We start from the raw sequence: 11,642 nt of genomic DNA on the forward strand, positions 1-11,642 counted from the left end.
ACCCCGCGACCAGATGTGACGTGCCTCACTCAGCATCCAGAGTTTTTACACCCAGCACAAACACAGTAGTTCACCATTGTCAATCTACCTATATATTTATCTATCTAGCTGCTAGCTATCTATGCTAACGTTATGCTATCTGGCTTTCTGCCTATCTCTCTAGCCTATCTATATCTATCTATTTATCTGTCTGTCTATCTATATATCTAGTCTATATATCTATCTATATCTATGTATTTATGTATAATCTGCTCTATCTGAATACACTCGTCTGCTACTCGTCTCTCTAGTCACTCTCAGTGCTCTCAAGGCGGGCTTTGGTAAATTCTCTCCCCAACGTGACGTAATGCAATGCATTGTGGGGGAAAGGAGAATCGTTGCAAACCGCTGTAAGAGTACCTACTTTTTCGTATTATATTCCGCTTTGTGATACCCAACAACATAGAATATAATGGATAACAGTTTAAATGTTTATTACCAAAAAGTAAATTGCACAAATTCGTTGAAAAATTAACCCTGCAACACGGCCTTTAAATTAGTTTACATTTAAAAAATGAGCCTTTAGCAGACATAAACCATTTTGATAAAAATAAAAAGGTCGATGTTTTATAAAATGTCCACAAAACTCAATGTACTCAATCAGAAAATATTTAAGAGATCGTTAATTTAGTTGTATAGCCTACATACATGTTTTTATATCCACATATTTTGTTCTAATGTCACAAGTAATAATCTCAGGGTTTACTGGATTTTACACGATTCTTTTTGTAGTGTGGTATTGGTGGTCAAATAAACATTGGCTGCGTTCGAAACCGCATACTCAATGAGTAGGTACTTAATTTCAATAAGTACTTTCTTAACGAGCGCTAAAAGAGTAGGTACTTTATAGCCAGATCTCGTTGAGTATCACTGAGTCCCAATTCGCCTACTTATACTACGACCTAAAAGTATGTACTTTTTTTGTGATGAAAAAGTACATACTTTTGAGTGTGTAGCAAAAAAGTATGCACGTTCTGGGACATACTTCGATGACGTCATGCAACGTTTTTTTTTTTTTTTTTTTTTTTTTTTTTTTATTAGAACATGTAATTAACATTACAGAAAAAAAAAACAGGCATGAGTAACATAAACTCCAAGGATGATAAAATAAAATAAAAATAAAGAAAAAGAGACATTCATAAGACGCCAAATACAGATTCATAATACCTTACAATAGACATAGCTTTTGAATTTTTAACAATTTTAAGAGACTTCATTAACAGAGTGAGTTCGTTACAGAAAACCTTGTATAAAGGAGGAGATTTTGACAATCTACATTTATGAATGAAAAATTTGCCATTCAAGATGATAAAATTTACAAAATTGTGAATATTTTTATCATCATTCTCAAAATAGCAAATAATTTCCCTCACATTCAGTGTTATCATTAGCTTAATTTTAACTGAAAAAGTAAAAAAACAATCTTTCCAAAATGACTTTACACTCTGGCAATCAACAAAGAGATGATTTAAAGTCTCCTCACAGTTGTTACAAAAGGAACATTCTTTCCCAATTTCCATAAAATTAGAGAGCCACATATTAGTTGGATATATTTTGTGTAAGATCTTCAGGTGAATTTCTCTCACTTTGTTAGAAATACAAAATTTGTAAGGGAGCAGCCATGCTTTTCTCCAATTAACATCTCTTAAAATAGAATTCCAATAAAATTTCCCTCTTGGAGTAACTCTCTTTTGTTCATTAAATACTTGTCTTATATCTTTATTAGTACATTTTTTATCAAAAATATATTTACCATTTATAAAGAGATCATAATCTTTATTTTCAACTTTATAATAAGTCAGGTGGCTGCACATTAAATTAATAAGTCCAGAGGGAATCGCTTTAATTACTACAGAAAATTCTTTAAATTTTATAGGAAAATTGAATTTGGACAAAAAAGAATCATAAGAGTGAATTTTTAAAGATGAATCAAATAAATCACTTAAATACATTAACCCGTGATCCAACCATTTCTCAAAAAATAAACTCTTTCCTTTAACTGTAATCAATTCGTTATTCCATATTTTCATTCTGTGAGGAGAAAAATTATGCACAAAGCACAATTTCCAGGCCAAGAGTGCTTGCTCATGGAATTTAGACAGTTTTATAGGTAATTTAGATGGTACAAAATTGCAAGTTAAAAGAAATTTAAGACCACCGACCCTCTTAAAAATATTATGTGGAATAAAGGACCAAATTGAATCAGTATCAATAACACACCTTTTGATCCAATTAATCTTAAAAGTATTGTTCATGTCTACATAATCCAGCATTTCAAAACCTCCTTCAGATTTCTTTCCAGCTAATAAAGTTTTTTTAAGATGGTGGTGCTTATTTTTCCAGCAAAAATCAACTAATAATCTATTAATTTCTTTAACCAGTAGAATCTTGAACAAATAAAGACAGCCCAGGAAAAATGAATCTGGATAAACCTTCTACTTTTGTTAATAAAATTCTGCCTAAGATAGATAAATCTCTTCTTAACGACGTCATGCAACGTGAACTTGAACGTGGTTGCCTAGTTACGTACACCGCGACTGTTAACAAAACATTTAACATTTCATTCATTCTTATCCAATATAATTTTATTTACTATTCCCATCTTTTTTTCCACAATACATTTACAATGTGTTTACCAAATTGAGGAGTGAAGCAGGGCGTCGTCGTAGATCAACCAAACGCAGGTCGTTTGTGAGGCGGCTGGTTCTGACGTTCATGTGCAAATGTGTGTTACTAAAGCTAGCGCTACTTATTTTCTGAGTTAAAATATTTAAAGTTTACAGTGTAACTATTGTTTAACGTATTTTATACTTAATCTTATACTTATGTATAATACTTAAAAATACCCCGATGAAAATGAACCATGCTTTTACTATAGTAAAAGTGTAGTAACCATGTTTCTTTGGTTGGACTGATAAAGTTAACATATGTACAGCCACAGTATTACTACAAATATGTCAGATAGAAACATAAGAAGAAATACATAAAAAAGACACTTGCATGACACTGTACTAGAGCCTTTTTATGTATTGTTTGTAGCCTGCAATGAGGCGCTCAGTATCTTTATCGGACCCTACAAGATAAACACTGTACTTTTTTGGCAGAACATAAACCCATTAATACGATACAATAAAATATAACTTTAATTAGGGTTAAACATTTGAATTCTTACACTTAAAAACTGAGGGCGCATCTCCGTTGCTGCATCCGACTGCCAGGTTTACACATAGACAGTAAAAGAAAGGGTTTACATCACCATCATCACCGCAAAACTCCTCCCTCCCGCACGCAATGGGTTGTGGGCAATATTAGCCGTTTACGCTCATGGCGTTTTAAAAACGCGGCGCTCCCATTGAAAACAATTGAAAAAACACGCCAGCCGCGAGTAAAAACGCTTTGGTGGACACATGGCCTTAGAGTGTGCATTGATCTGCACTTCGAATTCTAACCGGAAATAGTAGACCATCCGGGTATCTTTGGAATACTCATTTCAACATGCTACGATTTGGGACGTACTAATTCTAGTTTCGCATACTATTTAGGACGGATAGTATCCAAATTGGGACTCAACATAGGAATGCGAACCGGACATCTGCCATTTTGACGTTATCATGTGACCTACGACGCATTATCACATGCGCAACAACTTAAAATATTTGAACGACGTTTAATTCATCTGTAAATATCTTGATATTGATTAAACTTGCTCATTTTGTGGTCTTTTTGAAGAAATTGCTGCCCATTTATTTTGTGAATACATTTAGGGTTGATTTAAGTTTTTAGATTTAACCCTAATGTGACCCACCGTTTTATCCTTAATGATATTATTTATTTTTATTACGAAATCCCAAAATTGTCATCTCTTGAATATGTTGTTAATTTTTTTTTATATATATATCCAAACATTTTCATCCACAAGCAAAAGTGGCTAACTGCTTTGATTTCCTCTTTTTTTGTGTAGAATTTAACTCTCGTTTCGTCCCTCAGGCCTAGTGTGTTTATCTGGTGGGGACTCCCCACTCCCCACCAGATAAACACACTTCTGTTCATCTGTCCCTGTAACACCCAGACGAGATTCACATCACCTCTGTGATTTATGAACTCAACACTACATTTACATGTTGAGGTTGTTTATAGATTTTTAGATTTGTTCTACATAATAGCACACATTCATCACTCAGATGTCTATTTCATGTTGTGATATTTCAAGATTTTCCTGTCAGATGTAAATAGACATTTAAAATGAGCGTCTTTAAGATGTAGGAGAGCGCGGGGCACAACGTAACACGGGGCTAGTTGTAACACGCTTGTTTTAAATACTTCCGCACATGCTTGGATGACGAAACTTTGTGTATTTACTAGTTGCCATATCAACACTATATAGAAAAAAAAATCCGCCAAATTTTTTTTTTTTTTGAAGATATCCATAGACATTTATTAAACCATAGCAAAAGTAAATTTCTTACTTAAGTTAATTTTTAATCTCTATTGTTTGTTTATTTAAAATAAGACAAAAATTATATTATTTTAATCTCCAAGATGTTATTTAATAGTTGAGATAGTTATTTAATGCTTCACTAACTAGCAGAAGACACTAGCAGGGTTTAAATCCCAGTGTTGCAGGCGGGGCATGTTGTAACACTGCGTTACAATGTGCCCCTATTAGAAATATGCTATTATATTCTATACTTTTATTAATTTTTTTGAGAAAACGTGAGAAAAAGTGAATAAAGCCTGAGAGTCAATGTTCAGAAATTACTAATTATTTATTTGTTTTGAACTATGTTGTATAGCTGTGTTTTCATGCGTTCATAGTCGCAAAACTCAAAAATAAGTTTATATTTAATTATTAAAAATTGCCATTATTTTATATGAAAAAGTTTTTTAATTGTATTTTATTTAGAAAATATTTTAGTTTGTTTTGTATTTTTTTTTTTTATCAGATCAGATAACATTTTAAGCTGTCATATGTTATGTTACAATGTGCCCCACACATGTTACAATGTACCCCACCTATGGGGCATGTTGTCACATTTCACTTCCGTTCTTTCGGGGTATATCAAGAATATATATATATATATATATATATATATATATATATATATATATATATATATATATATATCCAAACTTTTGCAGCTGTATTATCCACTTAATTAATTTATAATAGTATTTTTGCCATAGATTATGATTATGAATATAGCCTTCTCTTACTGTGGCACTTTATATCTTTGCAAATAAATATCTTGCGTAATTTGTTTTCATTGAGATGATTGGTTTTAATTTTTAAATGACTCAAAAAGTGGCCTGTGTGTGAGTGCTCATGATTCTTGGGTAAAGTTCAATGGTAATCACCCATGGGCGATGCTGTATTTGGATGTAACTGGAATCTTGAGCCCAAGCCAGCTCAAGGCAATCTTTCAGGTTATCTAAAGAGTGATGTTACACAGGTTAACACTGGAAAATTACACATTCATAATTTTCAGAGGAATACTGAATTTTGATTTCACAAGAAGTTGCAGACAATGGGGTGATTTGTGTGTGTGTGTGTGTGTGTGTGTGTGTGTGTGTGTGTGTGTGTGTGTGTGTGTGTGTGTGTGTGTGTCTATATATATATATATATCTCCAACTTGAAGCACTGAGACTTGTGTCAGTTGGGCAGTTGTGAAGACGCACCTCGTATCAAGGAAAGATCGAATCATCGCTTTCTTTATCAGTAAGTATTTCAGAAGCTAGTGAATTTTAACTACACCAGTATTTGTAATGACAAGTGATACATGTACAATGCAAAATACTTCACAAAAATATTTGACTTAAGATTAATCAGTAAAGGGGTTACTGCACTAAGTTTGACTTGACAGGTTAACTGTTAAAAATAAAATATTTAAGGCAGTATATTATTGAAAACATTGTCACTGTACAGCATTTTTTCCATTATGTGACTATAACTTCTAAAGAGTTTGAATGTAAAATGCACATATGCATATTAGACCAGGATAAAAACTGAAAACCCTTTTCATTAAGAGGGAAAGAGGGTTCCTATCAGTGCTTTTTTAAAGCTAGAGAGTTGCTAAAACAACTGTTCTGTTGTTTTGATTTTATATAAAAATTCCACATTTGACTTCATATATTAGGAGAGCACATCAGGTAAAACATGGCTTCTACAGGATGTACACTTTGTTACACTTCTTTTCATTCTTCTACTTTTATACTGTTTTCCGTGCTGGTCAAGGGAATTTCCTTCAGTCTAGGCTTTAAACGATGGAACCTGTGATTGAGGCAAACTCAAAATTCTCCATTGACCTGTTAAAAGCGCTCTGTAAGGGCAACACAGACAATGTGTTATTCTCACCCTTGAGCATCTCCTCTGCATTGGGTCTGGTCCTTCTGGGTGCCGGTGGTGAAACTGCCAAACAGATGTATAAGGTGAGCTCAAGCCTAGCTCTAAACTCTCTATAAAAATCATCTCATGTTTATGAATGCTTTATGAATGCTCTAAAAACTCATGGGCAGTTGAACACACAAGGTGTCGAGACACGTTTTTGGAATAACTTGAGCGCTGCATTTTTAGAACGTTGTTTCCTGTGTGAGAGGCTGTGAAAACTTGGAAAAGTAGCACAGTGGACACTGTTTATGATTTGTGGGAAATATAACAATGGAGTTGGTAGCTTTTTACCATTATAGGGTGGTTGTGTAACACTTCGGACACATTTATGTTTAACATCATGTAAAAGTGAATTTTGCATGACATGTCCCCTTTAATGTATCAATGGCTGCGACATTGCGAAATACATGTTAATTTTTACAATGCTTTCTTCAAAACACTTCTAACTTCAGTCTCAAATTCTCTGAATACATTTCACTCAATATTAAATAATATCCTGTTATGTTTCTATTAAGACCCTGCACTTTGACAATATCAAAATTATATACCACGATCTGTATGAGGCGCTCTACAAAGGAGGGTCGAACAGAAGCCTGAAGCTGGTGAACCGCATGTTTGGAGAAAGCACACTCGATTTTTATGATGTGAGTTGGTTGAGAAAGCATGCAGAGAAAATAGTTAATTTACTTCCAGAAAATGACAGTAAAGTAATGCGTTAGAACACTGATGTTATTTTAATCCCATGCTGCCATGTTCCCTCTCTTTCTATTGATGATGTTAGGATTTCCTTGACATGTGTGAGGAGTGGTGTTTCGCCAGCTTGAGGAATATTGACTTCAAGACAAATCCTGTAGTTGCGAGAGATCTAATCAACTATTGGGTGAAGGACAAGACTGGGAGTAATTTTATTTTGCTTATTTGTTTTTTAACTATAAGATTATAGTCTACAGTCTAGACCACTTTCTCATAATTTCTCACTCTTCTTATGGATGTTTTTATCTTTCTATTTTAGATCAAATTGAGAATATTTTGGATAAAGGAGATGTGACTAAGGACACGAGTCTTGTTCTAATCAGCGCAGTGCACTTCAAGGATAAGTGGGACAAGTCATTCACACGTGCTGGCACCAACAAGGTAACTTTATCAAGATAATTCAGCTTTGTCTGCTAAAAATGGTAAAATGCTCAAACTGGATGATCTACATCTAAACCGCTGTGCAACCAGTGGCGAATCACTGTAAAGCATTAACTCTTGTGCCTTATTGCTTTATGGCTCGTTTCCACTGAGCGGTACGGTACGGTACGGAACGGTACGCATTTATTTGCGTTTCCACTATCAAAAGTTGTGAATGGTACCAAAATGCCGAACCGTACCGTACCACTTTTTAGGTACCCTTCCCAGTGGCGGTTCTACATTGAATTACACCCTGGGCGAGACCCCTTTCAAGAACAAGATCTGCTGTATGTCATCCATTGTAGTTTTTACTATGTTCTTCTTCGCGCGAAAATGACGTCGATCGAAACACCACGCCTATCAAGTAAGGGTACTGTTGGCAGTGGAAACGCTAGCCAGATCATGGTTAACAGACCCAAACCTGTCCCGTACCGTACCGTACTGCTCAGTGGAAACGAGCCATTAGTGTCAGTGTTTTTATCAGCTCATCTGGCCTCTCTTGGTGTAACCCTTATCAAAAAAAAAGTGCTATTAGTACTTTTAAACTAAAAATAAGTATACAATGCCATTCAAAAGTTTGGGAACAGTAATTGTTTTTAATGTTTTAAAAGAAGTCTCTTATGCTTACCAAGGTTGTATTTATTTGATTAAAAATGCAAAACAAACAGTAATATTGTGAAATATTTTTACAATTTAAAATACCTGTTTTTAAATATTTAAATATATATTTAAAATGTAATTTATTCCTGTGATCAAAGCTGTATTTTCAGCATCATTACTCTAGTCTTCAGTGTCACATGATCCTTCAGAAATCAGAATTTTCTGCTCAAGAAACATTTGAAAGTTGTGTATAATTTTTTTCAGGATTCTTTGATGAATAGAAAGTTCAAAAGAACAGCATTTATCTGAAATGGAAATCTTTTGTAACATTATAAATGTCTTTACTTCTGATCACTTCTGATCAAACACATTTACGTTGTGGCAACGTCTCTGCCTGGCACGTTGCATTTCTGCTATGGCAACGTCGCTGTCTACGTGCTCGCAACATTGTCACAACGTAGAATTGTAAGACGCGACACGTTGCGCGACATTCAGCAACTGAGAGACAACGTTCTGACTTAGATGTCCCCCATTTAGCATTTTATGTTTTGAGGTACATTTTTAGTCAGATGTTAGATAATTATATACTTTTTAAATATGGTTTATCGTTATTATTATTTAATAGGGCTATCAGTAAATTAGCCTAATTATAATCAACACCTGCAAGTGTAGCTACACTTTGAAGAGAATAAATGACGGTTACGTTTATTCAACTTTATTAAAACTGCATATGGTAATCAAAGGGTATCACTTCCAATAGTCATACATTTGTGAAAAAGGAAAAGAGAATGAAGATAGAATATTCTGGGGCCATGAAAGTTTTGTGAAAATTATAAAAAAAATGCTGGTGCTGGCTGGCATTAAAAAATAATAATAAAAAAAAAAAACTGGTGGGGAAAGAGTTAGAGCATACTTAAAGGTATATTTCAAGACGAAGGCAGACAGCCAAAACATTTGCACTGTTTTTATCTCCTGCTTAACCTTAATATAACTATTTTTAGAGTGTAGACCTTTTTTATCTATAAGTTTACTGTAGTATAATTATAAAGTACAAACAAAAAAACTAGATGTAAACTAGTTGTGTTCTGTTAAACAAAGTGTACTTAAAAGTATAATTTTATCCACTAAAAAGAATACTAAAAAGTATTTTCATACTTAATAAAATTGAACTTGAAGTACACTTATTGTTTGTAAAGAAAGTGAGACTTCTTTCAGTGAGACTTCATCACAGATAACACATCAGTATCACTAATGTCCAATCTGTCTGTGTTTTAAATGTCAGGACAAAGGACTAAAGTGGCAAATGATGAGTCAGACGAACACCTTTTCTCTGTGTAAAATCCCACAACAACAATCTTTCACTGGAGCTCGGATTCTGGAGATCCCTTATGAGCAGCCGCAGGGCAAAGATCTGATCAAAGATCTGAGCATGCTCATTATACTCCCAAACAAGAGCGATGGGCTACAGCAGGTAAAACAGGCAGTCACATGAACAGCAACTGAACCTCCCTCACTGCTTTTACTTCAGTTGGAACTGCATAATTAAGATAAAGTCTATGAAAATTTGAATTGTTGTGTAGGTTTGGTGTTACATGGAATGGGAAACAATTAAAAGTCTCTCCCTGTCTGTCTCTTATTTTTCTCCCCTTCCTCTAAGTTGGTAGACTTCATCACTTATGAGAAGCTTAAGGAGTGGACTAAGCCGGAAAATATGATTCCTACAGAGATGACTGTTGAAATACCCATCTTTAAGCTGCAGGAGAAATATGACCTAAAGAATGTCCTGAAGGCTCTGGGCACAACTGATCTGTTTAATGATAAGTGTGACTTATCTGGCATGACTCCTGGACCATTAAAGCTGCCCAAAGTCTTGCATAAGTCTTCTGTGGAGGTGAACGAGGAAGGCACAGATATAAGTGGAGGCACTGGTGGAGATGCCCAGGTGCGTCTTCTCAGCAATAAATGTGCAGAGAGTTTCGTTGCAGACCGCCCCTTCCTTTTCTTCATCCGGCACAACCCCACCAAGAGCATCATCTTCTGGAGCCGCTTCATCTCCCCAACTCCTGTAAAATAGAATCTGAACCTCAGAGTAGAGCAGACTGTACAACAGTGTGATCTGTCATATTAAAATACAGTACACAGTGATTATATTGCATGTATCTTCATTTAAAATGTATTTGCTTGCAATGTCTGCTTTAAACAAAACTCTGAATACTCAAAATGGTTGATTACTTCAACTGAAAAACTATAAATAAAAGAAATCCGGCAGAATCTTGTGTCCTTTTTTTTCTTCGACATAACTTATTGTGTAAAGTGTCCGTTAACAGATGGAAATAAACTGGTATTTGATTGATTTTAATTTAATCGTGAGGATATCGTGACGACGAGTAAATGATGACTGGATGAACTATTTAAAGGTGCCCTAGAATTTGAAATTTACATTTACATTTATTCATTTAGCTGACGCTTTTATCCAAAGCGACCTACAATTGCTATATATGTCAGAGGTCGCACGCCTCTGGAGCAACTAGGGGTTAAGTGTCTTGCTCTCACACCGAAGGCATGTGTCTTATCCATTGCGCCACACCACCCCCACACCAGAAATTAAATTTATCTTGGCATAGTTATAACCCCTTAACGCCGACTGTCGCGAATTCGTAACAAACCCCTTCAATTCAGACTGCAGGCGAGATAGCGTGTGTTTTCCCCCAATGCCTGTTTGTGCACATTCGATACATACCTAGGAACCTTTTGCACGCACTGGTTTCTCGTAGGAGCGGTCGGAGTGGGAACTACATCCGGTTCACAGAAGCTAATATTTTGGTTTGCAAAATCCGCATATCAAGGGCGCAATTGTGGAGAAATTGCCCAAAAATGATTTAAGTTGTGCTAAGATAAAAAATATGTACCAGCTTATTGATTGCTTCTATAGCTATGTTATTCATATAGACTTCATGTGACGAATAGTTTTTACGTACTTTGTAGATTTCTGTTTGTAGCGAATTCGCTACATTCGTCCATAACGGCTGGATTGGGCTATAATGGCTACATATAATAATGCTGTATTTAGATGGTTTCAGCCAAAAAAAAAAAAGAATGTTTTTATTTACACAAAAAATAGCATGTTAGGATATAACACTATAAGAATATATAATGTATGCACTGGAGAAAAAAGGAAAGAGTTAAACAGAGTGTAACATGGAATGTATAAAAACTACTGTCAATGTTAGGGAGTAGGAGAGTGTTTTGTTTCTTGCTGTTGTCAAGATTCATTAATTTGTCAATTAAAGTTTATAAGTTCTAACAACTTTGTGCCATGAATAAAATCTACATACCTGAGATGGGAAAATGTGTTTTATTAATTTTACCATTTTGTAAAAAAAATTACCCTAAATGCCTGTTGTCGCTAATTTGCAACATACCTAAATTTATATCTATTCTATAT

The 11,642-nt window shown here is 34.6% G+C and overlaps 1 protein-coding gene across 3 annotated transcripts in view; it reads left to right on the plus strand.

Annotated features, from left to right (window-relative positions):
• LOC308698790 (leukocyte elastase inhibitor-like) overlaps positions 1-10,464 on the plus strand; it is a 125,884-nt gene extending 115,420 nt beyond the window's left edge. Inside the window, exons 1-7 of one of the 3 annotated variants that reach the window (XM_081379130.1) lie at positions 5,620-5,755; positions 6,266-6,465; positions 6,940-7,068; positions 7,206-7,323; positions 7,437-7,558; positions 9,480-9,668; positions 9,855-10,420. In XM_081379130.1, coding sequence (XP_081235256.1) covers positions 6,301-6,465; positions 6,940-7,068; positions 7,206-7,323; positions 7,437-7,558; positions 9,480-9,668; positions 9,855-10,271 — 1,140 coding nt within the window. In that variant the 5' untranslated portion in view covers positions 5,620-5,755; positions 6,266-6,300 and the 3' untranslated portion in view covers positions 10,272-10,420. Of the gene's footprint in view, positions 1-5,619; positions 5,756-6,265; positions 6,466-6,939; positions 7,069-7,205; positions 7,324-7,436; positions 7,559-9,479; positions 9,669-9,854 lie in introns of those variants that run through there. The other 2 variants (XM_081379132.1, XM_081379131.1) reach the window with 2 other exon arrangements.
• Positions 10,465-11,642: the final 1,178 nt, after the last annotated feature.

This window comes from Scardinius erythrophthalmus, assembly GCF_964197995.2.
Source record: "Scardinius erythrophthalmus genome assembly, chromosome: 11".
Lineage (NCBI taxonomy): Eukaryota > Metazoa > Chordata > Actinopteri > Cypriniformes > Leuciscidae > Scardinius > Scardinius erythrophthalmus.